Source organism: Balaenoptera musculus, chromosome 16, assembly GCF_009873245.2.
Source record: "Balaenoptera musculus isolate JJ_BM4_2016_0621 chromosome 16, mBalMus1.pri.v3, whole genome shotgun sequence".
In the NCBI taxonomy this organism is placed as follows: Eukaryota; Metazoa; Chordata; class Mammalia; order Artiodactyla; family Balaenopteridae; genus Balaenoptera; species Balaenoptera musculus.
In genome coordinates this window covers 48777960-48805645 of record NC_045800.1, presented here as the reverse complement: position 1 = coordinate 48805645, position 27686 = coordinate 48777960, and the positions used below count along the sequence as shown (strand labels likewise).

The window sequence follows — 27686 nt, the reverse complement described above, 5'->3', positions numbered from 1 at the left end:
GGCAGAGGGCACCTGCTGCACGGCCAGCCCCGCTGTTCATGTGGTGCCTGTAGTCAGGCGGCTCCCACGTCTCTGAAGCCCTCTCCCAACCTCAGCTCAACCACTGCTTCCCCCTGTGAAGCCTTCCAGACCACTCTTCCAGCCCCCTGAACAGGGCTGTGAGAGCCAGGAAATGGAAGTCCACAGGATCCCGGGTGCTTCCAAACAGAGGCGATTTAGAGGAGGAGGGAACATCAGAACTGGGGTCTAAGAATGAGCAGGAGATAGCCAGGCAGACAGGTGGGGTGCGGGGTGCTGGGGGCGTGCATGAGCAGAGACCCCAAGGCAGACCTGAGCGGGGGGCCGGGGGAGGAGGTCTGACAAGGGCCCCAGGGGTTGGAGGGTGGGTGTGACAGAGCCTGAATGAAGAGGCTGGGAGCATGGCAGCCCCCTGTCCTGACATGGACCATGAGCCCTGGTGAGCACTGACCCCATACATGGCTCAGGGACTCTGGGAAATGATGAGACTCCCCCAGAGGCCCTCCAAGCGCTGAGCCTGGCGAGAGCGCTAAGCTAGGGGTGGGGAATGGGAACACAGGTGGCAGGTGATGGTCAAGGCTGAAGGCCACAGAGACAAAGATTCTGAGCCTGCACCTGCACTGGTCTGGGTGCACATCCTGACTAAGCCACTGAGGAGCAGAGTGGCCTCCTTTCCTAGGTCTCAGTTTCTCCATCTATAAAATGGGGATGATCACACTTGTCTTTAGAGGCTGCCCCGAGGCCCTGCTCCCAGCCACCACCAGGCCCAGGACTGACCCCACATTCCCAGCAAGGCGGCGTGGAGCCTTGCATCCGACCTTGTACAGCCTTCAGGTGTGAGCTGCCCCCTCACCACCCTTGGTGGGGAGATGCTTCCGGAGCCCCATGAGAAAGACTCATTCCAGCTCAGCCTCCCAGGGCTCTGCTCCCAGCTTCCTCCTGCTGGAGGCGCCCTGTGCTCAGGCTACAGGTCTGGCCTCCTTCAGCCAGGGGCCTTGCCCACCACTCCCCTCGTCAGGGTCTCTCAGCCAGAGCCTGGCAGGGCCTGGAACGGCTGTGCTGAACTTCCTCAGCCCTCCTGGCACGTCTCAGAGGGGGAGCCTTGCCAAGAACCAGATTCAGTAGGTCTGTCGGATCCCTGGAAACCCAGCCAGTGTGCAGGTTCCTCGAGGGCCCAGCCCACACTCTTCTCCAGTGGCACAGCCGGCGCTTTGTGAGGAAGCTGGCAGAGGCTGCCTTTCCTCTGGATGAACCTGCGGACGGGCTCAGAGCTGGGCCAGGCCTCCTCCCCTGCCAGCTGCTCCCTGGCAAAGCCCGGCCCTCACTCCCCTCTCCCCAGAATCCCAAGCAGGGGCAGGAAGGGACAGGCCCAGCACTCAGCTGACTCAGATCCCTGTCCTGGGTGACCTTGGGCACCGTCCTCAACCTCTCTGAGCCTTGGTCTCTGCCACTTCATGGGGCCGTCGGCAGCCACGGGAGAGCCTATGGCACCAGGTGCTTGATAAATGTGGCCTTCTCCTGACCCAGGAGGGCCAGCCCAGGATAGGGTGGGCTCTGCCTGCCCCCGGGACCCAGCAGGGAAGGGAGGCAGCTGAGATTCCCTCTGGAGCTGATCCCCGAGGGGAGACCTCAGTCTCCTAGTATGGCTCTGGCCATACTAGGGCTCTCTCCAGTTGGGGGGAGAGGCACAGAGAGAAGAGACACAATGAAGACAATAATTCTTAAATTCTCTCCAGAGATTCACAAACTTCGGGTAAACCCTTCCTGTTCTCTACTCCCCTCCCCAGGACATTTGCCGTCCTCCATGCACGCACCCCACGGTTTGTAAATCCACTTTACATCACTCCCACACTTGTGCCTAAGGGCACTGCCCTCCACTAGGTACTACAGAGCCTCAGCTCTACTCGCAACAGCTGTAACCAATTGGCTGGGCTGTAGCCAAGTTTCAACAACCAAGAGGCTGAAATCAGCCCAGGGGAGAGAAATACAGCGAGACGCAACGTCTTGGGGGGGGTGTCCTGCCCGAGGCAAGCTGGTCCCCAAGGCAGAAGTGACCCCTACCCTCTGGTGTTAGCCAGCCCCACGCCCAGACACGGGTGCCTTCCTGAGGCCTGGAGAGGCAAACGTGGGCTGAGCACTGAACTTGGAGTCGGTAGCCCAGAGCTGGCATCCTGCCTGGTCCCCTCAGTAGTGGTGGTGGTGGTGGGGTGATCCTTTGCAAGTTCCCGTGCCCCGGAAGACTAGGCTCTTCATCCCTGCACGCGGGATGCCCACCACCAGGGCGGGAGGTAGGAGGAGGCGTCCCAGCTCTGCCTCTTCCCCCTACACGCGCGTGCCCGCTCCCCCAGCTCGGCGACCGGTCCCGCTGCTGCCCCCAACCCCTCCCCCTCCCTCCCCCTCCCTCCCCCCTCCCTCCCCCTCTCCCCCTGGGCGCCCCGCGACCCGCCGGCGCAGCGCTGTCCTCACCCGCGCGTGGGGCCGGGGCCGAACGCGCTGTCGGCCAGGGACGCCGCTTACGCTCGGCTTCGCGGGGCGCCCGCACCCCCTCCCGCGGTACCTGGGGCGGCGGCGGTAGCGCAACAGGCTGGCAGGCGGCAGGGCGACCGCGGGCAGGCGCGGCACCCGGAGGAGGCCCGCGCGGCCGGCATCAGGCCCATGGCGCGCCCGGGCGCGGCGGCGCGGCGGCGGCAGGAATGCCCGGCACGCGCGCAGGTAGCGTCTTGCCCGCCGCCCGCCCCAGGCCCGGACCCTGGAGCGAGGGAGGGAGGGCCTGGGCCCGGCGAGTTCCTGAAACGCTGCTCCTGGAGTCGGCCCCCGTGGCGCTCCCCGCTCAGACCTCTGACCCGCTTCTTCCTAACGCTCGGTGTTACAGGCACCGTAGGAATACTAGCAACTCCCAATGACCCGCCCCTTCTTCCTGGTCGAGGGCTCGCTTTAGGAAATTCCTCTCCCCGCAGAATGGGAGGCAGGTGTTCCAGGTGGAGCCCAGGTGATTTCGGTTTGGGTCAAGCAGCGGGGTGAGTGCCGAGCCCAGTCTACAGCTGGGCTGCTGTCTGTGGAACTGGCATTCAGGGCTCCAACCCTCTGCCTTGCCGAGGGGCCAGCGCCCCAGTGCCACGGAGAGTGCTTAGGACTTAACACAAGCGTCTTGTGCAGCTCTGAGCGGTATGAGTATTAATGTCCCATTTTACAGATAAGGCAGCTGAAGCTCAGAGAGGTTTTGTAATTTTCCCAAGGTCACCCAACTAGTAAGTGACAGATCTTCAGTTCAAACCTATATTATCTTTCTGCAAAGCCTGAGTTCTTCCCAGAGTAGGATTCTATCCCAGAGAAAAAAACCCACAATCCCACACTTCCAGAGGGTGCAAAGGGTGAGGACCGAGATGGGTGCACAGCTTCAGGCATTCACCAGGAGGGCAGGTGGACAGAGAAGCAAAGCTGGGGCCCTGCAACACCAGAAGAAGGGGTGGAGGTCCCCAGGGGTCTGTGGGCAGAATTCTGTAAGGGAAGGGCTTAGGGGAGCCCTGGGGCCGGAAGGGGTGGGAGCTCATCTGAAATCCAGTGTGTAGGGTAGGGTCACTTTTCTTGCTCTTACTAAGCAGGGCCTAGACTAGAATGAGGCAAGTGAATTTTGCACTTCAGGTGCAAGGTTAAAGGGGGTGCCAAAAATTTCAGTAATCAAGAGAAATATTTTTGCGATATTTAAAAAAATACAAATTAATGCCAAAAAAAATCCATGATGAACAAAATATCAAAATTTTAAATAAAGACAGGATCCGACCCTGTACTTGCACAGACTTTGAGAGTGAGTGCCTCATTTGCCTCACCCTAATCCCACCCACAGATCCTGTCTTTATTTAAAATTTTGATAGTCTGTTTATCATGGATGTGATAGGCTAAACAATGCTCCCCTCAAGACGTCCATGTCCTAATCCCTAGAACCTGTGACGTTGCTACTTTACCTAGCAAAAGGGATGTTGTAGATAGGATTGAGGACAAGAGGTTATACTAGATTATCTCAGTGGGCCTTAAAAAATGGAGGTAGAGGGAAATTTGACTACAGAAGAGGAGGCAACATTAGGAGGGAAGCAGAAACCCAAAAACGTGAGCAGCTTCTAGGAAGTGGAAGAGGCAAAGATCCATTCTCCCCTGGAGCTCTCAGAAGGAACCAGCCCTGCCAACACCATGATTTCAGTATCTTCAATATCATAAAAATTCAGTTCTTCCGACTGCCGACTTTTAGAAGGGTGAGCAAATAAATCTGTGTTATTTTAAACTGCTGAATTTGTGACAATTTGTTAAAGCAGCAATCGGGAACTAACACAATGGATTTTTTTGCATTAATTTTCATTCTAAAAAATTAAATAAAATATTCATCCTGATCACTGAGTTTTTTGGTGCTCCCTTAAATTTTGTGCCCCAGGCCAGGGAGGCCCCCTAGTCCTGGTCCTGATGCTAGTGTGCGGGGTGGGGGCTGAAGTCCTCCCGAGTGCTGGGAACATGGGGAGGGGCTCGGTGCTCTCCCCTCCCAGAGTTCAGGTACACGTGAAGGTGGGAGGGGTGGTTCATGGGGCCAGAGGGCCGTAAGTCAAGGAGTATCCTGCCCTAAACCTGCCGGAAAAGCCTGAAGCCCCCATGGCCCACAGTCCCCAAGGTCTGATCAGCTCTGCCCATGTTAAAGAGAAGGGTCCAAGGGCTCAGGGGAGGCACCTACTCCGGGGGAGGGGGGTCCTCCCAGGTAGGCAGAGAGCTCTGGCAACTGACTTGCTTTCTCTTTTCTGAGCCACGGTTTCCCCATCTGTATGGTCAGAGAGTTAGACTGGCCAATCTCTAGGGAATCCCTCCACCCAACCTCCCGCCCAGATTCCCCGCATGGATGGAGGTCTGCAGCTGCCCCCCATTTAGAAGGCTCTGGACTCTGATGCACACTGCCACAATGAACTCTAGGTTAAACCCTGGCCAGGTCACCACCCACGTCACCTTGTGGAGGTCTTTTTAATCCATGGGGCCTGAGATGGGGGATGGGTATGTAAAGATAGTCATGAAACTTTCCTCTTGGGGTGGGCCAGGGAGCTGAGAGGCTGGGGATCTGTCCTCTCACACTAGCGCCTGGTGACAGGTGATCTCTTGAGCTGGGGTGGCTCTCGTTTCTGGGCTGGGTCCAGGACCTCGGGGACTACCTCTGTCCTCAGTCTTGCCTCCCTTTCCCTGTCCCCACACCACGCTTAAGACAACGCAGATCCAGAGACTATGGTGCCTGGCAACAGAGCATCCTTGGATGGGCTCACCCTGGAGGCAGGCTGCCCCTGCTCCCAACCCTGCTCTGTGCTCTTAGGCAAGTTGCTGAACCTCTCTGGGCCTCTCTGTCCCTCTCTACAATATAATTTTGATACAATGAACCACTGTCAAGAGTAGCAAATGGCAAGCATGAGACCCCTGCCTCTTTCCTCAGACTGATGTGGAGGACCAAGGCTGTCTGGGAAGAAACTGAGAGCCAGCGAACCCAACCACAAGGCACCCTGAGGGCTCCCGGCATCCTGCTCTCCGGACCCGGCATCCAGCCCCAGGACTCTGAGCTCCCGCAGACCTGGGTTAGAATGCTGGCTTCCTGCTTACTTCTTTGGGACCTGGACAGATTACCTGAGCCTCTCTGCTGCTCAGTCTCCTCACCTGTAAAAGGGGCTACAGCAGGACTGATTTCAAAGGGCTATTGTGAGGGTCAACTGGGGTGCAGAGCCCGGCAGCGGGACACGCTGAATAAACATTAGCTGCTCTGGAGAGTGGCTACCTCAACCCAACTTCTCCCCTTGTGGTGGGGAGTCACCAGGACATCACGCGGTGCTGCTGGCGCACACCCTCCACTGGCCTCATCTTAGCAATGACCATGACAAACTCTTTTCCAGCCCTGGGATCTGAGCTCTTCTTAGCACACACGGAAAGCCAGGCAGGCCCAGCTGCAGGGGCATTTCCACCACAGCTGCTGGGAGGGAAGGCAGACGGCGAGCCAGCAAGGTGGGTAAGAGGCAGTTAGCTGAGCAGTTAGCATCCTGCGTTTCACAGGAAGCAGTGGTGAGCCGCCCCCTATAAATCACCCTTGCTGGCTTGCCAGGCTCTCCCAAGATAAGGCAGCTGCTCCTCCACCCTGCTCTCCTGGTAAACGGCCCCGGGCTCCCTGGCCGCCTGTCAGTGGGGTCTGTGGCTGGGGGCTATTTCCCCTGTCCTGGGGATCTAAGCTCGAAGGCTCCTGGATCACTTCAGGGGAGAAGCCTTGAGGGCTGCAGGGGAAGGAGGCCCAAGGGTGCTGTGTACTGACCCATATACTCAGAAGAGGACAGATCTGGCCTCTGTGAGCTTGGGGCTGGATGGGGTCCAAGGCCTGTGGCGGCAATTTCTCCTCCACGTGGCATGTGGTCCCTCAGGGCCCACCAGAATGGGCCCAGGGTACCAGAATCAGACTCAAGTGCCCCTTCTGCTGGCTCAGTGACTGAAGCCCAGCCCAGGTCAGCAACAGTCCTATCTTTCCCCTTTTGGAAAGGCAGCCAGGAAAGACCCAGGCCCACTGGCCTGGTGGGTTAACGTCCAGGGGAAATAGAAATAAGACTTTCTCTTCTTGAATCTCCCAGAAGCGCTGGGATCTGGAGTAAGTAGTGCTGGGGAGAAGTGGTCCACTTAAGATCTCAGGCTCCACCACTGCCAGCCTGGGCTGGGGTCAGTGACCTTTCATCCTGAATGTGACTGTGCCTTGAGGGCTTCCGTTTGGAGATGTCATTCCAGCAAATAATGACCACAACGAGCTGGACTAACAAGGTTGCTTTGTGTACTTCCAAGTTCTCCTGAGGCTGGATTTTCTCCAGGTCAAGTGTCCTGCCCTGTGGCTTCTGGGAGCCGCATTCGTCCCCCTCCTTCCCCCATGATTTCTGAGGAACCTAGGACAGGACTGTCAGCTCTGGGGGGGTCAGGGGAAAGTCTCCAGAGGCCTGTGAGAGCCACACACACATCAGGATGGGGCCTGGCATGGGCAGCGAAGCTCTGATGGCCATTGCAAGGCTGCCGCCTGGCCCCTCATGCCCCTCCCCGGCGAGGAGCTGTCACTCTGGGCAAGGACACCGTTCCCATACCAGGCTCCTGGCCCCAGGACTGTCACTCTGTGTTGCTGCCTGTAAGATTGGGACAGTTGCTGGGCTTTGCTCATCAGTGCCACTGGGTAGGGGGGATAGTTACCATGCTACTAGTTACTGAGCGCTAACCCCGACCCCCAGACTCCTGCATCCCACTGCCCACTCAGGATGCCCACTGGTTTAATGACTAACAGGCATCTCAAACTCATACATGCCCAAATGGAGCTGTGGTCTTGCTGCATTGTCCCAAACCTGCTCTAGGCTGTGTCTTCCTCACTCACTTAATGACAGTTCTTTCTGTCTGCTCGATCAGACCCCTGGGCGTCCACCTTCACTGCTCCCTTTCTCTTAAACCCACATCCAAGAGATCTTGTAGGTCCTACTTTCAAAACAGATTTGGAATCTGCTCACTTTCACCACCACCCACCATAGTGTAAGCACCCTTGTCTCTCACCTGAATTACTGCAAACAGGTCCCCCGGCTTCCCCTTTTCCCGCTCTGGTCAGCAGTCAGAGCAGCCCTTTTAACTATCTATCAGATCATGTCCTTCCTCTGCCATCAGGCTCCTTTGCATCTGGCCCCGTCCCTCACTCCCTCATCCCATCTGCCTCCAAGCTGGTCCAAGACCACATCAGATGCTCTCTGTTTTTGCCCAAGCTGTTGCCTGGGTCTGGCACACTTCCACCCGACATCCTCCTGGCTCACTTTCTCACTTCTTCAAGACTTTGGGTGTCACTCTATCATTAGGCCCACACTCACCACTGTATTTTAACTGGCTCTATTTTTTTTTCTTTCTTTCAGTAGCACTCACCACCTTCTAACACAGCAGTTCTCGAAATGTGGGTCCCAGACCAGCAGCATCAGTATCACCTGGGAACTTGTTAGAAACACAAATCCTAGTGAGTTGGAAACTCTGGGGGAGGATAAAACAGTCTCCCTTTTCTTCTGGTGGTTCTGATGAGAACAATTGCTCTGTGCCATGCGATGTACTTTCCTGTTACTCTCTGTCTTGGGGAGTAGAATGGAAGCTCCATCTGATCCCTGCTGTGTGCCCCGCCTGCACGTGGCAGACTTCTGTGTTGAATGAATAGAACTACTTAGTTCTGAGAGTGCTGAGCACTTTGCATCCATTTTCTCTCTTAATTCTCATGACAATTCTGCAAAGAAGATATTCTTATTCCAATTTTACAAACAAGGACACAGAGAGGGTAAGTGGCATGCCCAGGGTCGCACAGCAAGCAAGGGGCAGAGCCAGATCACACACAGACCGCAGCCTGATGCCAAAACCTGTGCTCACTCTGACTCCTCTAATACTTCAACGCAACCGGCTTTGCTAATAAGCACCTTCCTATGCACATAAGACGCACCTTCGAGGGCTTGCTGGCTCTCTCCAGATAACCACGCAAGGCAAGGACTCACCCGTGAGCACCCATCAGATGCCAGGCAGCCCTGGTATCGTGTGACTCCTTTCTCTCCCCTTTCACAGAGAGCTGGCTAGGAGGTGCTGCCCAACAGGGCCTCCCCAGAGGCCGTGTTCCTAGAGTGGGGCATGGAAGTCCAGAGATCCACTGGGCAGTGGAGCTCTCTTCACAATATCAAATCTTCTGATCCATGAACATGGGATGTCTTTCCATTTATTTAGGTCTTTAATTTCTTTCAAGAATGTATTGTCATTTTTAGAGTATTAAGTTTTGTACTTCTTTTGTTAAATATATTGGTAAGTATTTTGTTCTTTTGGATGCTATTATAAATGAAGTTTTCTTAATTTCATTTTCAGTTTTCCCAGTGCTACTGTATAGAAATACAATTGATTTGTGTATATTGACCTTGTATCTTGCAATCGTGCTGAATTTTTTTATTAGATCTAGTAGATTTCTAGTAGATTTCTTAACACTTTCTAGACACGAAATCATGTCATCTGCAAATAGATTACTTGTTTATTCCTTTCCAATCTGGATGCATTTTATTTCATTTTCTTGCCGAATCGTTCTGGTTAGAATTGTTCTGGTCTAGTACAATGTTGAATAGAAGTGGTGAAAGCGAGAATCCTTGTCTTGTTCCTGAAAAGCATTCAGTCTTTTTCCATTAAGCATGATGTTATCTGTGGGGTTTTTTGTAGATGCCCTTTAGCAGGTTTAGAAAATTCCTTTCTATCTCTAGACTGTTGAATGTTTTTATCATGAAATGGTGCTGGATTTCGTCAAATGTCTTTTCTGAGTTGATTGAGATGATCATGTGGTTTTTGTCCTTTATTCTATTGATGTATCACATTAATTAATTTTCAGATGTTAAACCACCCTTGCATTCCTGGGATAAATCTCATTTGGTCATGGTTATAATCCTTTTATATATCGCTGGATTCAATTTCTTTGTAGTCTGTTGAGGAATTTCCCATCTATATCCACAAGAGATACTGGTGCTCCAGCAATTCTTTTCTCCCTCACCTGTACCATCATTGCTGTTTTGTCTCCCAACTTAAAAAAATAAACAAACTCCCTCCTCCAGCTACTGGAGGACTGAGCTACTGTCCCATTTCTCTTTTTCCCTTTACAGCAAACTTTTTGAAAGAGTTGGCTATGATCACACTCCAATTCCCCTCCTCTTATCCTTTTTCATACCCACTATTATCAGGCTTTACTCCCAGGACTCCACCAAAACCACCCTTGACAAGTCAACCATGGACTGTGCTCACCATCTGTTCTCTCTTGGTTGATCTATTGGCAGTGCACAGATACTTCTTTCTTAGATGCTCTCTTCACTCAGCTCAGGGACCCCACTTGCTCCTGGCTCTCCTCATCCCCTGTGCTGGTTTCTCCTCTGCTCCCTGACTTCCTACCTGGAAGCAGCTCAGGGCTCAGCCCTGGTCCTCTGCTGTCCCTCCACTAGCTCCATGGTGTCTCATCCAGCCTCATGGCTTCAAACCCCATCTATGTGTCAACGGCCCCCACATTCTCTCTCCAACCCAGTCTTCTCTCCTGGTCTCTAGACATAAATGTCAAATTGCCTACTTGATACCTTAAACTTGAGCCTCTAACATGTATCCCAGACTAAGCCCCAAAGTGAACTCTCCATCTTCCTTCCAAACAACTGCACTTCCTGTGTTCTTTCTCATCTCAGTTAACAGCTAATCCATCCTTCCAGTTGGCTTAGATCAAAACACCTTGGAATTACCCTTGACTTCTCTCATTCTCTTACACCTTTCACCCATTCCAGGAGGGGAAATACTACTGGTTCTACCTTCAAAATATATCAATAACTCAATTATTCCTCATCACCCATGCCATCCTGAGCCAAGCCGCCATCACCTCTCACCTGCACGATTGTGTAACGAGCTCCTAACTGGTCTCCCTGTTTCTGTCCTTGCTTCTTTCATCCATTCTCAACACAGCAGCCAGAGGGATCCTGTTGGAACCTGAGTCAGGCTTGGCCACTGCTCTGTTCAAGACCTGCCAATGACACCACCTCGCTCAGAGGAAAAGCCAGAGTCATCACCGTAACAAGGCCCTACTGATTTACCAGCCCTTACCTCCTCTCTCCCCCTTCACAGACTCTGCTCCAGCCACACTGGCCTCCTTGCTGCTCTTCCAACCCCCACGTCTGCCTCCAAAACGCTCTGCCCAGATATATGTGTAACTCACCCCTTCGTCTCCTTTACTCAAATGTCACTAAACTCCAAACCCCCGTCACTCCCGCTTGCCCTCCCCACCTCATCTGCCTCCACTGCGCTCTCTACCATCTAACCTACACCAGGCTTACTTGCTTGCTGTCTGTCTCCTTTCTTAGAATGTACACCCCACGAGGGCAGGGACCTTGTCTGTTCTACTCACTGCTGTGTCACCAGCCCCCAGAACACATCCTCGAGTGAATGACTAACTGGTTGAATGAATGCCCAGACAAGAGGCACTCCATCAGGGCCACCCCTGGGCAGGCCATCGGCAGTGACCGGCTCCCCTGCCCTGCTGGCCGGCGTTTTCTCTGTGGGGTGCCCGGGCTCTCCCCTGACTGCAGCAGGCACGCTGCCCATTGGTGCCTGTCAGAGGTGGCCACTCTCTGCCAGAACAAATATGCTTGAAAGGGCTCACGGGCTCTGTTATTAAACAGTGAAAGAAGGGCTGATCCTCTAAGCCTCCTTTCCAGGGGAACCCAGGCTAATAACAGCTTTGCCAGGAAACCTGCAGAGGCGGATGGAGACCCCCTTCAAGTGCCAAACTTGCCCGGACATGTCTGCCACCGCTAACCCCTGGGATTTCTGCCTTTCCTCTATATTTCTGGTAGAAAGGAGATAAGCACCTTTGATGGTGGTTCCTGTTTTAATTTTTGTGACTTCTTCAGCACACAGCGCACAGCCTGAGAAGTCTGATAAACGCTGGGGAAAGAGGGCCGGGGGAGGGGCAAATCTGGTTTCTATGTGGGATTCTGCAAATGGTCCCCATTTAGCAAGTACAGAGAGAGACAGACAGAGAGAGACAGACAGAGAGACAGAGAAAAACAGGCAGACAGGCACGTGTGTGGGTCAGGGAGCCAGCACCCTGAGTACAGGTAGACCACGTGTGACGTGACAGTGCCCTGGATGGGCTGGAACAAAGCATAGCCTTTGGGGTCAGAACATCTGCCTCTGTTTCTCAGCTCTGCTCCTGACTAGCTGTGTCATCTTGGGCAAATTACTTAGCCTCTTTGACCTTTAGTTTCTCTCCTTTCTTTGTTTTATTTAGTTTTTGATTTTTTATGTAGTGAAATATGCAGACATTCAAAAAGTATTTAAAGCACATATGCACAAAGATGCAGAGTATTATAAAATGAGCACCTGTGTAACGAGGCCTGCTATCCTGACTTCTATGGCTTTCATTTCTTTGCTTTTCTTTATATTTTTGCTGCCTAATTATTTACCCATAAATAACATGGTTTCCTTCTGCCCTATTTTCGACTTTATGTAAATAGAATCACAGCATGTTCTTGGGCTGCCCTAGTCTCACAGTATGTTTTTAGGATTCATGCATGCTGTTGGGTAGAGCTGTAGTTCATTCATTCTCACTGCTGTAGAGTTTTCTGTTGTAAGAATGAATTGTGTTTATTTCTCCATTGTATTGTTGCTAAATACTTGGTGCTTTTTGTAACTCATTTAAAGAGTCTCTTGCTAGCCAAGATCATGGCAATGTTCTCCTTTCCCTGGTGCTCAGGGGTGCTACCTGTCATAAATCCAAGTCCAGAGGCATGGGCGTCTGGGCTCTATTCTGTGCCATTGGGTCACTTTCAACCACCTTGCACCAAAGGAAGCCCGTGGAGGCTGCAGAAGTTCCTGGGTGGGCTTGGGTTTTCCCAGGCCATTAAATTGGGGCTGTGGGTCAAAGGTGCCGTGATCACCAGGGGGCAGGGAGGCCATGGCTAACAGTGTGGAGCCATTTAGGAAGCCCCCAAAGGTGAGCTTCTGCCCCTGCCTGGATGATGCATCAATCAAACGCTGTGAAACATGGAGAGAGAGGATGTCCATGGTTCATGTGGTCAGAACACAGCTGGCCCAAAGGCCCCTGTCTCCACACTTAGCTGTGGGTTGCTGGCCCCAGCCCAGCTGACATGGTGATCCTTTCTAAAAGCCCTTTTCATGATGACTGCGCAGAGACACCGACCTACAGAGACAGCACCTGCACAGCTGGGCGGCGGCGTTCCTTTCTCCTGTGCCCCGTGTCCAGACCATCAGCAAACCCTGCAGCCCCACCTTCAGAACACGTCTCAGCTGACCGCTCTCCACGGTCTCCTCCACTCCCACACGCGCCCAGGCCCCGCACCCGGGTCCAACAACTGTCCCAGCCTGCTTTGGCCGCTCTTGTCTCTATGACCCACCCCTCACACGGCAGCCAGATGACTCTTCTTATAAATATAAATCAAGTTGTATCTGTCTCCTGCTCAGAGCCCTCCCTGGTGCCCCATCAATTTAGAACAAGATCTGGAAGCCCCACTATGTCCCCAAGGCCTCAGGTCCTCCATCCTCCTGTCCTCACTCCCGCAGACCCTCTGGCCTTCCGGAAGGTCCTCGTGTTTCCATGGCCCTTTCCCAACCCAGGGCGTTTGCGCTCGCTGGTCCCTCTGCCTGCATGCTCTTCCCCCGCATCCCCTGGATCTCCTGGTGACTTCATTAAGTTGGCTTCATGAACAACACCTGACACAGTGCCCCCTCCATCCTCCACTTGGCTCTACTTTGCTCCCTGCGTTTCCCCCTACTAGACATCACGAGTCACCTTCACTTGCCTATCGTTTGTCTCCCCCAGGACAATGGAGGGGGAGGGTAGGGCAGAAGCATCCTCTATTTGGTTTCCCACTGAATTCTTAGCACCTGGAATACCACTCCATACATTTTAGGCACCCAGTAAAAGTGTAGAATAAAGGAGCAGGTGAGTAAATGGCAACCTTTGTTTTCAGGTCAGGGACAGAGAGCAGGTTTGCGGGTCATGCAGGGGCCACAAGCCGCAACAGAGGGAAGGACACGGTACCTCGCCATCCAATATGACCCTGAGTGTCCACTTCTGGCCTAAGTGTAGACCACCCCATACACACCCAGCATTCAGCAGGGATCTGGACACAGGGAGGCAAGTACACACAAGCCACAGGACTATCCAGTCGGCGGAGGGCATGTTTTTGAAAAGTGGCCCAAATCTCCCCTGCAAGGACCTGCTTAGTCCACCAAGGGGTGACCCCTGAGGGCCAGCAGCAGAAGAGGACGACCCTGCCTGTCTGCAGTGCGAAGCGTGGGACTCAGCCAGCACGACCTGAGTGAGAGGGATCTTGCAGGCTCAGAGCAGGGCGGAGGGGCGTGATTACCTGGAGGCAAGGGTTCTAGAGGGTGAGCATGCGCGCTACGGGCCGTACCTCCGCCAAACGGGGCCCAGATGACCCGGCGGATGGCCTGCACCCAGTCCTCCATGTCCCGCTGGGAGCTGGCCATGAGCAGGAGCGCCTCGGGGTTGGCCGGCACCTTCTCCCGCTCCCCGGCACCACCTGCAAGACAGGGAGAACAGGCTTACTGCAGGGACCCCAGTGGACACGGGCTGCCTCCCCGACAGGGCTCTCTCCAGTCCCGACCACAGCTGGCTTTCATTCCCTGGGGTGTGAGAAGGTCGTCTCTCCAAAAACCACTCGGCAACAGCTGTGCTTTTTGGTTCTATATTGGCAGGCCATCCCCTTCCCACATCCCACATCCCACATCTGGCTTTGGGGCCCTCTTGGGTTTCTTTTTCTCCCTTAGTCTTCTTTGTTTTTCTCCACAGCAGTAAAATCATCCTGGGGTACTAGTAGGAAAAAGCATGCAGATTTGACACCAGCTCAGAGAAGTTCGGATGCCAGAGGAGCTTCGCTACGTATTTTATTTAAATCAACTTCACACATCTTAAATGCACAGCTGAATGTCACTATGCGCTATACGTCATTTACGTCACTATAAGGTAACGGGGCTTATCTGCTGGTTGGGTGAGTCGCAGAGATCCGTGTTCCCAAGGGGGTGGGATGACAGTTAGGAGAACTGAGACCCAGGCTGATCCTTGCTGGGGCCCGCAGCCCAGTGACAGAGACCAGACAGGAGTTAAGTGCTTACTGAGCGCTTGGTACCTGCCTTCCAGTGAACTAGAGCGGTGCCTGATTCTTCTAGTTAACAAAGCTGACAGACTCACCTGCCCTCCTAGGATTCTTTCATCTTCACAATGCCTCTGAGCAAGGTACTATTACTATCTGCATTTGACAGACAAGGAAACTGAAGCACAGAGTGACTAAGGAACTTGTCTGAATTCACAGAGCTAATACGTGGCAGAGCCAGGGATTCAAGGTCCCCAGCTCTGGGCTGGGACTGGGAACCCCCCCTGCTCCCACCATTCCCCATGAACGAGGCGACCTGCTGGGGTCAGGCTGACAGTGGTCACAGCAAGGCCGCTGAGGACTGGGGAAACCAAGGGGATGGCTCTGAGGGCTGGAGCACGGGATGAGATGCATCCTTGCTGGGGGAGTGCCACAAGTGAGGCCTGGAAGCTGGGTGGTGGGAAAGCAGGCTGGAGGGGCCCACGGGGCCCAAAGCTCAGGAGAGTGGTGCGCCAGGGCCCTAGGATGCCTTCTGAGCCCCGCAATATACACACACTAGCCCGGCTCCTTTGGGCCCAGGCAGCAACTGGGCAGCAGCGCTGCAGCGGTGGAGAGGTGGAGAGGAAGGGAGCTTGAGACAGCAGAGCCTGAAGCCCAAGAGACAGCAGTGCAGGCTGATGGAAAACAAAGATTGTACCCACAGCTGGGGCAGCTGCGTGGCCATTCACGGGGCAAGGGCACCGCCACTGAGAAGGGGACAGCGGCTCTGCATCTTTAGGGTCCCACTCAACGTGGACTATGAGGGCTGGGGTGGCCGAGTGTTCCACGTGGGGAAGGGAAGCCAGGTGTTGCCAGGAAGCTTTTCCATGTATGCTTTTCTGGAAAAACATCTCCAGATGACTCAGAAGAAAGGGACCTGGAGATGGATGGCTCTAAGAATTTGTTGTGGTTACTTGTTTGTCCTAAATGAATACTCAGGTTTGTATCTAACTGGAATTTCTCATTTTTTTCAATTCTTTTTCCTAAAGAGGGCCACCCACGTCATATAAGCTTCATTTACAAAACCCAGATCCACCTTGCCCAGAGGTTCACAGATGCTCTCATGTCCAGCTGTGCCCCCGCCCAGGGTCCTACTCTAAGCCTGTGTGTGTTTAGCTTTTCAAGTACTTTTCAGGTATGTATGTTTATTTATGTATATTTGTATATATGTATATTTAACTTTTTAAGAAACTGCCACAAACTGTTCTCCAAAGTGACTGCACCACTTAACGTTGCCACCAGCAGAGTGTATGAGGGCTCCAGTTCTTCCAGCTCCTCACCAACGCTTGGTGTGGCCGGTCTCTTTACTTTTAGCCATTCTAATGGGTGTGTAGGGGTAGAGCCCTGTGTTTGAATTTGCATTTTCCAAATGACTAATGATGTTGCGCAGCTTTTTATGTATTTAATTGCCATCCATGTGCCTTCTTTGGTGAAATATCTGTTGAAATCTTTTGTCCATTTTTAAAAGAGGTTGCTCATTTTTCATTATTGAGTTTTGAGAGTTCTTTACATCTTCTGGATACAAGTTCTTTATCAGATATATGCTGTGCAAATATCTCTCCCAGTCTGTGTCTTTTCTTTTCATTCTGTGAACAGTGTGTTTCCAAGAGCAGAAGTTTTTAATTTGGATGAAGCTCAACTTATCAATGTTTTCTGGTTTTGTATCTAAACAATCTTTGCTTAACCCAGGTCATAAGTTTTCTCCTAGATTTTCTTCTAGAAGTTTCATGGTTTTAGGGTTTACATTTAGGTCTACGAGTTAGTTTTTGTATATGGTGCAAGGTATGGACTGGAGTTCATCCTTTTATACATGGACGTCCAGTTGTTCCAGCACCATTTGTTGAACAGACGATCCTTTCCCCACTGACTTGCCAGCGCACCTACACAGGTGATCGTGCTATCTGCGAATAAAGACAGTTTTACTTCTTCCTTTCCAATCTGGGTGCCTTTTATTTCTGATTCTTGTCAAATCGCGCGACTAGAGCCTCAAATACGATGTTGAATAGAAGTGGTGAGAGGGGACATCCTTATCTTGTTCTTGATCTTATAGCAAAAGCATTCAACTTTTCACCATTAAGTATATCTATTGTAGGTTTTTTGTTGATGTCCTTTCTCAGGTTGAGGAAGTTCTCTTCTATTTCCAGTTTGCTGAGAGTTTTTTTTTTTAATCAGAAATGGATATTGGGGTTTTGTCAAATGCTTTTTTCTGTATCTATTGAAAGATCACATTTTTTTTTTTTTAGTTTGCTATTATGATGAATTACACTGACAGATTTTCAAATGTTAAACTAGCTTTTCATTCCTGAAATTCCAATTGGTCATGATGTATTGTCCTTTTTATTATTGTTGGGTTCAATTTACTAAAATTTTGTTTAGAATTTTTCATCTATATTCATGAAGGATATTGGTATGCCATTTTCTTTTCTTATGTCTTTGTCTGATTTTGGTATCAGGGTAATGCTGGCCTCACAGAATAAGCTGGTAAGTAAGTATTCCCTCTTTTTCAATATTTTTGGAAGAGTTTGTGTAGAGTTACTTTTTTTAAAAAAAAATATTTGATAGAATTCACCAATGAAGCCACCTAGACCTGCACTTTTCCTTGTGGGATGGTTTTTTAATAAATTAAATTTCTATAACATATACACCTATTTCTTCTTGAGTGAGCTTTGTAGTTTGTGTCTTGCAAGGAATTTGTCTGTTTCATCTAAGTTGTTGTATCTATTGACATAAAGTTGTTCATAATATTTCCCTTATTAATACCTTTTAGTATTTGGTAGTGATGTCACCTCTCTCATTTATATTATTGGCGATTTGTGTCTTTTCTTTTTTCCCCTGATCAGTCCTGCTAGAGGCTTACTGATTTTATTAATCTCAAAAAAGAGCTTTTTGTTTTACTTACTTTATGTCTTTTTCTTTGTTTTTCTGATTAGCAAACTTTTAAAGGGCTAGATAGTAAATATGTTAGGTTTTCGGGCCATATGGTCTCTGCCAAAACTACCTACTCTGCTGTTGCAGCTACAAAGCAGCCATAGATACTACGTAAGTGAAAGAGCAGGGCTGTGTCTGTGCAAAAATTTGTTTACAAACAGAGCGAGCCAGCCCACAGGTTGTAGTTTGCCAACTTGTATCTCATTAATTTACACTCTGATCTTTATTATTTCTCTTCATCTGTTTACTCTGAGTTTAATTTGGTCTTATTTTTCTAGTTTCCTACAGTGTTTAGTGCTATAGTTTCCCCCCTACGTACTGCTTTAGAGGCATGTACAACATTTGTATATTGTTTTTTCGTTTTTATTCAGCTCAAAATGTCTTACCCTTTGGATTTCTTCTTTGACCTATGGGTTATTTAGAAATGTGTTATTTCCAAGTTTGGGGGATTTTCCAGAAATCTTTCTATTATTGATTTCTAATTTAATTCCATTGTTTTCAGAGAAGATATGTTGTATGATTTGAATCCTTTTAAATTTATTAAGACTTGTTTTGGGATTAGAATACGGTCTATCTTGCTAAGCATTCTGTTTGCACTGAGAAAAATTACTCTGCTGTGGTTGGGTGGAGTGTTCTATAAATTAGGTCTAGTTGTTGACAGTTTTTTTTTTTTAATTTTCCATATTCTTACTGACTTCCTGTCTACTTGTTCTTACAGATTTTGTTTCTAAGATTTATTTGGTGGGTCCAGAGTTCTCAGTATCGAGCTAATAACTCCTCACTGCTGAGAGAAAACCCTTCTGTGTATGCTATGCAATGCCCCAGGAGTCCAATGGAAATAGGCACTATTTCCTGCCCTTTGTCAGAGTGGTCAGTGTTGCCTCTAACCCTTTCCAGTGGTTCTTTCCTCAGCCTCAGGTAATGTCCTCACGTGCGTGTGGTGATGAGCTCCCAAGGGGGTTTTCTCTTTGAGCAGCACTTTCCTCCTTGGTATTCTATCCTGAAAACTCGAAATGCTTTGGTCTCCCCAGCTGTCTCTTTAACTCGTGGAGTCCACTGGGCTCCACCTGGGTTTCCCCTTCCTACATCACAGCCTGAAAACTTTCTCAAGCCAGTAAGCTAGGGCACGTGTAGGGCTTGCCTCGTTCGTTTCCCATCTCTTGCTGGGGGGGGTGGGGGGGGCGGGTGTCGCAGTCCGTCACTGCCTAATGTCTAGTACCTTGAAAAACATTGTTTCATATTATTTGTCCTTTTTTGGGGGGGTTGTTTTAGGTGGGATAGTAAATCGGTCCACCGATCTTATCCAGAAGTGAAAGTCCTGCAACCACTTCTAAGGGCCCACTATATGTAAACCACTGTGCAAGACAGTTAACACGCACAGTCACATTTAATCCTCATAAACACTGTGGGAAGGAGTGCTACTGACTCCATTTTACAGATGAAGAAACTGAGGCTCAGAGAAGTTAAACATTTAGCTCACAAACAAACAAATGGAGGGGCCAGGATTTAAACCCAGGTTTTTTCAACTATAAACTCGTTCTTTTTGCAATAGAAAACCTCCTCTATGTTAGTGGAGGGGAATGCAAGGAAGATAAAATAAATAGGTCATCAAAGCCAACATTGGGATTTTCTATAGCATTCAATTGTGTACGCTAACCTTGTCCTCTGTTACTTAGGAAAGATTAGTATTAGCTTTAGTTAAGGAAAAAAAAATTCTAACAGCAAACATTTCAGGAAGAAATGCATCATGAAGGATGAGGGTCTCTTGATACTGTTTCTGGTTTTTCCCTTTTCTTGCATTTCTACCTATCCTGCCATATACCCCTTTGTTTGAGGCCCTCCTGAACAGTGCTGAGAGCCAGACCTGGGTGAATGCTCAGATCCACCAGGTGGGGCGCAGGGACTTAACTTCCCCCAAATGTCAGGCACACACCTGTAAGGTGAAGAAAATGGGGGTGCCTACCTTTTTGGGAGAATGAAATGAGCTATTCCCTTAGCTTAGCACCTGGCAACTAACAAGCACTCTCTAAATGTTCACATTTATTATCACACTCAATTAAATCCAGTGTGGAGCAGAGTTTCTCCACCTCAGCACTAATGACATTTGGGGCCAGATAATTCTACACGAGGGCGGCAGCAGCTGACTCGTGCATAGCAGGGTGTTTAGCGGCATCCCTGGCCTCTACCCACTGGATGCCGGTAGCAGCCTCTCCCTCCCTCCCAGGTTTGACAATCAAAAATGTCTCCACATGTTGCCAAATGTTCCTTGGGGGGCAAAGCTGCCCCCAGTTGAGAAGCACTGATAAAGAGCAATGAGATCTATACTTCCTATGAGTCCAAATGACTTTATGATTCTACCGGTGTGGGACATCCCACAGGCACAACATGGCTTGTCTGCAAATCATCACTACCTCACCCATCACACCAGCTTCCTCTTGTGCTCCTATCTTAGTGCTGGGCAACCAGGTGCCCAAAGCAGAAAGTTGGGAGTCACTAGGCCTTTTCCCTCCCCTTGTCCCCATACTGACCCATACTGTGCCCTGGTGAGCTCATCCAGTCTGAGAGCTTTAACTGCCGTCCCTGTGCAGCTGACTTCCAGGTTCGCTGCTCCCTGCCCTCCAGACGCCTCTGTGCCCTCACCCAACAGCTCCACTGAGATGTCTCCAGCCATCTCCCACGTACCAACTACAAAATCCATCTCCAGATCTGCCACCCCTTCCCTTCTCGAGTGAGGGCAACTCCACCTTCTAGTTACTCAAGTGGAAACCAGACACATCCTCAGCTCCACTCTGTCTCATATCCATTCCTAGCAGCAAATTCTACTGGCTCTTCCTTCAAAACATATTCAAAATCTGACCATGTTCCACTGGCCCACCTGGTCCGAGCCACCTTCATTTCTCCTCTGGCTTATTGGCATGGTCCCTAGGCTCCCTACCTTGCCCCTGGCTGCCTGTTCTCAATATGGCAGCACAGTGACCCAGTTAAGCCCCAAACTAGCTCACGTACCTCTGCTCAAAATCCCACAGCGGCCCCCCTCTCAGCAAAGTCCGTGCGGTGATCTTCCAGGCCTCTTGACCTCTTGCCGGCTACTCCTCTAGCCTCACTGTTGCTCTCTGCCTTGCTCTTTGTCATTCCGCAGACAGCTGGGCACGCCTCTGCCCCAGGGTCTTTGCACTTGCTTTCCCTTTGCCCTTGTTCTTGCTTGGAAAGCCATTCTTCCAGACACTGCCATGACTTGCTCCCTCACCTCCTTCAGGTCTTCCCTCAAGTGTCACCTTCTTGGGGAATCCTTCCTGACCACCCTTATTGAAACCTCAATCCACATCACCCACTGCAACCTGGGCCCCTTCCCGGCCTTAATCTTTCCATAGCACTTATCACACAATCCAGTACACATATTTTATGTGTTTATATGACATGATTATTTACACTGTTTATTTTCAGCCTGCCGCCATTCTGTCTGTTTTATAAGCAACTCCAGCACACTGAGCAGTGCCTGGCATGGGGAGGGTGTGTACGGAATCTGTGATGAATGGAAGAATAGCAATAGCAGAACCAAGGTGATTGGCACACACAGAGCACCCACTCTGAGGCAGTCATGATGTTAACAAGCTGATGGGAAGTGCTGTCATTATTCCCATTTAAAGGAAAGGAAACTGAAGTCCAGAGATGTTTAGAAACATGTCCAAGCAGTAAAAGCAGTGAACTAGGACTCCAGGCAGCCTGATTCCTAACCTTGACCCCACTCTGTGCTCACTACTTCAGCCTGTGGCTTGTTTAAGGGGACCAGCCCCTACATGACCCAGCCAGGACCCAGCCCAGCTTTTCTTGTCCCCAGCTGGGCTTTATTCCCCTCTGGGCTCCTGGATTTAAGAACTTTCTTTTGAGCTTCTCTTTCCACCAACACAAGGGATTTGGGGGAGAGGAGGTGACTCCAAAATGCAACAGATCCTGGCAGGGGTTCCAGGACAAAAACTCCTATCTTTCAATTTTTCTGTATAAGAATTTTCATAATAAAAAGAAAAAAGAATAAATGATATCTGTGAAACCATTTTGTAAACCACTATAGCCCATGGAACTTCTTCTATGACATTCAGGTCAAAAAGTTGTCATTCTGATGTAATTAATCAAATGATACCTAATAAGCCCAGGATTTATGGAAAATGTTTAAAAATCAAAAGAAATCACTATTTAAAGGTGACAGCAGCTGCAATGTATGATGTGTCACAGGGCCCACCATCATTCTACAGGCTGCCCAGGGGAGCAGGGAGCTCCAGGGAGGCCTCCAACACCTGGATTTCCAGGGGTGAAGGCCAAGCATGGGGATGCAGCTGTCCAGAGCAGCGTAATCCAAAGAAAATATAATGCAAGCCACATGGATAATTTCAAATGTTTTAGTAGCTACATTAAAAAAGTAAAAAGAAGCAGGTGAACTTATTTTAAATGATATATTTTGTTTATCACAGTACATCCAAAACAGTATCATTCATTTCAACACATAGTCAGAAACTATTGAGATATTATATTTATATACCTTTTGTACTAAGTCTTCAAAATCTAAGGCGTAGTTTGTACTAAGAATATGTCTGGACTAGCCACATTTCAAGCACTCAGTTGCCATATGTAGCTGGTGGCTGCAGGACTGGACAGCTTTCAGACAGCCTAGACTAGGGCTGGAGGGGAAGGGGAGAGCCCACTATCCCTAGACTTCCTGAGACTCTGTGTGTGTGTGTGTGTGTGTGTGTGGCCAGCTCTGGGCAATGCCTAGTTGCCGGCTGGGCTTTTCTGCAGTGTCTCCAAGGTTGGCCTTCCCCACCCATGCCTGCCAGGCTGCACCGGGCTGAACCTGAGCAGAGGTCCAAGCTTCCCACGTATCCCTGTTGACTCATCTTCACTCAACTTCTTTTGCTTGGAGCCACCAAATGCCACTTGCCCTTTGAGGGTTAATCATCCCCCAGTCTGGTGTCCCTACAGCCTGCTCTTGACCCTGGCTGTTCACTTACCCCTGGGCAGCTGCCTGCTCCTCTTCAGATGCCTGGCAGGGCAGAAAGGCATGGTGCAAGAACTGGCGGGGCTGTGGTGGCAGCAGCGGCAGCCAAGCTCACCCAGGCCAGGGACAGATGCCAGGCAAACGAGGTGCTGGCAGCTCCAGGTTGCAGCCGCCTCCTGGCTGCCTGTGCGCTCTGCCCGTGGGCTGGGGACCAGACACTTTTTGTCTCTCTGGGGGAACTTTGTCTCTCCGGGGGAACTTCTGTACTTCTCAGTGCCCCAAAGCCAGGACTGACCCGGGCGGGGCGGGGCGAGGCGAGGAGGAACAGCAGGTTCCTGCGGGGCCCTCCAGCTGGTGCCGGGGCTGGTGCATGGCCTGCCTGGGTTTCCTACAGTGGAAATCCCAAGGCAGGTCCCAAGCGCCTGCCACCTTGCACACTCCCTCCCCTATATTCTAGGACTGAGAGCACGGGGCTGGACTCCCAGCGCCACCAGCTTTGTGCCTCTGGGTCCTCCTCTCCAAGTGGAGCCTACCTCACCTGGTTGGTGGAGATTAAATGAATACATGGGAGAAGGTTGATAAAATGTAAGGGCTTACTGGCCACATAATGTTTCTACATTTCCATTTCTTCATCAGCAAAATAACTGGACCTAACTTGTGAGATTCTGGTGAGGACTGAATGAGACAAGGAAGCCAGGAGCTGGGCACGACGCCTGCACATGCTTCCTAAGTGCTGTCATACCCTCTGTAACCATCACCATGCCTGTGTTACGACAGGGCAGCTGGAGCTCCCAGTGGCCCAGGGCCACCCGGCCGGGAAATGGCACAGCAGGGTTTGGATTTAGCAGTTTGGGATTCTTTTCATTAAATCAGCTCCACCCTTACGGTGTATCCCTGATCCCAGAGACAAAGAGCCTGAGACAGCCCCCTTGCCCAGCCTGGTTGCTTCTCCTCCATCACTCAGTCCTCCCAGGGCACAGTGTCAGGAGCCTGGACCACAGGCAGCCCTGAAGATACCATCCTAAAGGGCTGGGGCAGGCAGCAGGCACCAAACTCTGGTGAGAGAGCACAGGGAGGGAGGCTGCGCTTGTGTTGATGCCACCTGTATATCTGCCCATCCCTCCCATACATCTATCCATCGGTCCATCGGTCCACCCATCCCTTCAACAAAGAAAAGCAGTCAACTCAGAGCAAAGCATATCTGCTTAAAACTCCTTGGAGGGCCTAATGTTCCTGGAATAAAAATCCAACTCTGATGTGACCCTGGGCGTCCAGGTCCCCTGATCACATCTCCTCCTACTTACCCACCCTTAATGCCATCAGCCATCCTGGGTCCCTTTCTCTTCCTCAAGCTCACCCTCTTCCAACTAGAATCTCTGCACTTTCAGGTTCTTGGAATGTTGTTCCTTCAGCTCCTTGCAGAGTTGGCCCCCTCTCACCTTCAGACCTTACCTCAAATATCACTTAGAGAAAACTTCCCCGGGTGAGAACATTTGTCAAGTAACTGCCCCTCCTGCCCAATGACTCTCCCACTCTGTTCTCTATAGAATATAGCACAGAGGAAAATTAGCTTATTTATTTGTATATTTGTTTATTGTGTCTCTGCTAAAGGCATGTAAGTTTCATGAAAGCAGACCTTGCCTCCCTTGGCCTCGTGGAATCCCCAGGGACTAGTCCAGTGCCTGGAGAGGGACAGGAGTTCAGTGATTGGCAGTGGTCACTGTGGGGACACATGGAGGGCTCTGTGCAAGTGACAGGCAATCTCTCTTAATAAAACACTCAAGTTTTATTGGGTGTTTACCACATGCTTGGTACCGTTTTAAGAGCTTTGCATATCTCAGCTCCATATCCTCAGGACAACCCTATAAGTTGATACGATTACGACACCCATTTTACAGATGCGAAAACAGGCTGGGGGAGGCTGAGTAATTTGGCTGAAGTCACACGACTAATTAGAGTGGCGCTTCCCAACTGGTCAGCAAGGGGAAATTACTTGCCAACTGGTCTCCAAAAGTGCTGGCCACTCACAACCTGTCTTGGATCTGAACCCAGGCAGTCTGGCTGTAGTCTGTCCTCCTGGCTCCATCCCTCTGCTGGGCAGCCTCCAAGGTGGCCCCCAGTGAACCCTGCTTCCTGGTACTGTATTCACACTCTTGGACAATCACCCCCTTGCACATGGTCTGGACCTAGTATCTTATTAGAATAGAACAAGGCAAAAAGGGACAGGATGTCATCTGTGTGCCCTCCACTGCCACAGCCCTCAGCCGGGGATGTGAGGAGGCTGACAACACACGTCTGCATTTCTGGGTGGCTTTTTTTATTGTCATAAATGCAGAGAGAAAAAGGAGAGAAGGGAAGGCGGAGGGGAGAGAGTAAAGAGGGCGCTGGGCAGTCACCTGACACGGGGACTCTATATGGGAAGGCTTGTCTTGTGGCCTAAATGTCTGCCACAAAATACCTCTGAGCACGTAGGGAAAGAAGGCACCCCAGGGAAAAATGGATATGGAAGAGGACTGCTGGAAACACAGGCACGAAGCCCAGGTCGTCCGGCATCTGCAGTCCACCTGCCCTGTCTGTCAGATGCTCCTGCCAAGGGAACTAAATCACGGTGCATTTCTGTTGTCATGGCAACTGCAGGGTCCAGAGTCTCATAAATGCTCACCCTCCCCACCCTGCTCCATCCCCAGCACAGCACTGCAGTGGGTGCCCCAGCTCTGTCACTGTCTGTCACTGGGGAGGAGAGATGGCCCGGGAGCTGGGAGACCTGGAGGGCAGAATGTCAGGAGGGGAAGCGACGGGCTGAGAGAAACAGAGACTTAAGGTCCCTATGGTTCCTTTAGGGCTCTCTGGAGTCTGTCCCTTAGGGTGCTGTACTGTGCCTGGAGGAAAAAGGATGTAAACCCCAGGGCAGGTCCTCAACCCGCGCAAAGCTTCATGCACATAATATCTACCTGGGCCCCCGGGGCTCTGTTTTCTGAGAAGGAAGACAGGATCTGGTGAAGAAGGGAGAAAGCTCACTCAAGCAGGACCGGACAAGCAGAGACCCCTGTCCCAGCACAGACTGCACCCCACGTCACTACACTGGGGCACGTGAAAACCTTATGTTGGCCTCTCTCTCCCTGGGGCTGAGCTGGCTGAAAAGACTTCTTTTGTCTCAAATAGTGAAACTCCTGAACAGTGTCCTGGGTGCCCGGCTGTCTGCAGGGCCCCTAGATATTCCACATTAAGAGTCTCACTGGCCCCCTCCCCCAGGGCCAGAGCCATCAAGGAAATTGCTGACACCTTGAAAAAGTACACCCAACTCCCCCAGTCTCGGACAGAGAGTTAGAGCCCTCACCCCCAAGCAGTCAGCACGCAGTGGACTCTCTGTAGTCTCCCCATGGCCCCCGCCCTCTCATTTGCAGGGTTCTGGGAACCGACTCTGAGCTTTCAACCACACCTCTTGATGAGCTGGAACCAGAAGTGAAATTCTAATTGGGCAGAGAAAGGCACTGGCCACAGCTGCACCCGGAGTGTTTGGGAGCTCAAAACGCCCCAATGGGCAGGCAACAGCTGAACCCAGTACAACGTCAGAAGCCACGTAATGGCCAAAACAGGGGAATGGCTTAGGAGAGTGCGCACATAAACCAGATGGAATCATATGTAGCCACTAGGAAATGAGCACTTATGAGACGTTAAGGAGATTTTTAAAGAAATGAAAAACAGTTATACTTTACAGGCTAAGACCGGAAGATGCAGCCTCTGAGACACAGGCGAGGTCCCTGGAGGGTCTTCTGAGAAAGGCTTCATGACTTCTAAGAAGGACCCCACAAACAGACCCCGCTTCATCACGGCGGCATATCGTGCCCGTCTCTGGGATGTTTGGTCGTCATCCTGTGACCATGCTGACCAGCCAGCAAAGCTAACAGGCCAAGGAGGGCAGGGGAGGAGGGGGGCCCACGCCCTTGCTAACTTGACTGAGACCCTGAATCGCTGACCCAGGAGGTGCCTACCTCAGGGCTTCTCGGTCTGTGAGAATAACACGTCTCCTTTGATTTAAGCCTGTTAGGTGGGCTTTTCTGCTTCCTGCTGCGGAAAGCATCCCAGTCCAGAGATGAGAGCCCCCAGGCAGCTGAGAGCTGCACCGGCTCCCCCAGGAGCTGCCAGGGAGGGGCAGGTCTGGGGCTAGCTGAGGTACACTGGTGGACCTGCAGCCCGGGTCCAAGAGAAACCTTGGAAGGCGTGTGACAACATTCAACATCCATTTTGAAATTCTACGTTAAGTAGGGATAGATGGATCCTTCCTCAACACGGATGTAGCCGAAGCCAACATTGTGTTTAAATTTTTTTTTAATTTTTTTAAAATTTATTTTTTATTATTATTATTTTGGGGGCTGCATTCGGTCTTGGTTGCGGCACGCAGGCTTTCTCTAACTACGGCGAGTGGGGGCCACTCTTCGCTGTGGTGTGTGGGCTTCTCATTGAGGTGGCTTCTCTTGTTGCGGAGCACAGGCTCTAGGTGTGCGGGCCTCAGTAGCTGCAGCATGCGGGCTCAGCAGTTGTGGCTCACGGGCTCTGGAGCGCAGGATGAGTAGTTGTGGCGCACAGGCTTAGTTGCTCCGTGGCACGTGGGATCTTCCCAGACCAGGGCTCGAACCCATGTCCCCTGCATTGGCAGGCGGATTCCCAACCACTGTGCCACCAGGGAAGTCCCAACACTGTTTAGTGGAGAGATGCTAGCGGCATTCTCATCAAAACCAATGACAAAACAAGCATGTCCACCATCACCAGTGTTATTTAACATTTTCCTGGAAGTATCTGCCAGTGCGATTAGATTAGAGAGAGAACATAAAACTATAAAAGTGGGAGGGGAGGGTGTGGTGGTATTATTATCGCTGTTATTATTTATATGTGTGGAAAACCTAAGTCGACCAACTGAAAAACCATTACAAGCAATAAGACAATTCAGTAAGGTACCAGACGCAAAATTAATATACAGAAATCACAATCTATTTATAAATTAGAAGTAATAGAAATGCGTACCATCCATAGAA

General features: G+C 50.8%; 1 protein-coding gene across 3 annotated transcripts in view; it reads right to left on the bottom strand.

Moving 5' to 3' along the window:
* Positions 1-27686, bottom strand: part of ARHGAP22 (Rho GTPase activating protein 22) — a 163157-nt gene that overhangs the window by 25895 nt on the left and 109576 nt on the right. Inside the window, exon 4 of one of the 3 annotated variants that reach the window (XM_036829727.1) lies at positions 13950-14126. The exons of 1 other annotated variant lie outside the window; for it this stretch is intronic. In XM_036829727.1, coding sequence (XP_036685622.1) covers positions 13950-14126 — 177 coding nt within the window. The remainder of the gene's footprint in view (positions 1-13949; positions 14127-27686) is intronic. One more of the 3 variants, XM_036829729.1, reaches the window with a different exon arrangement.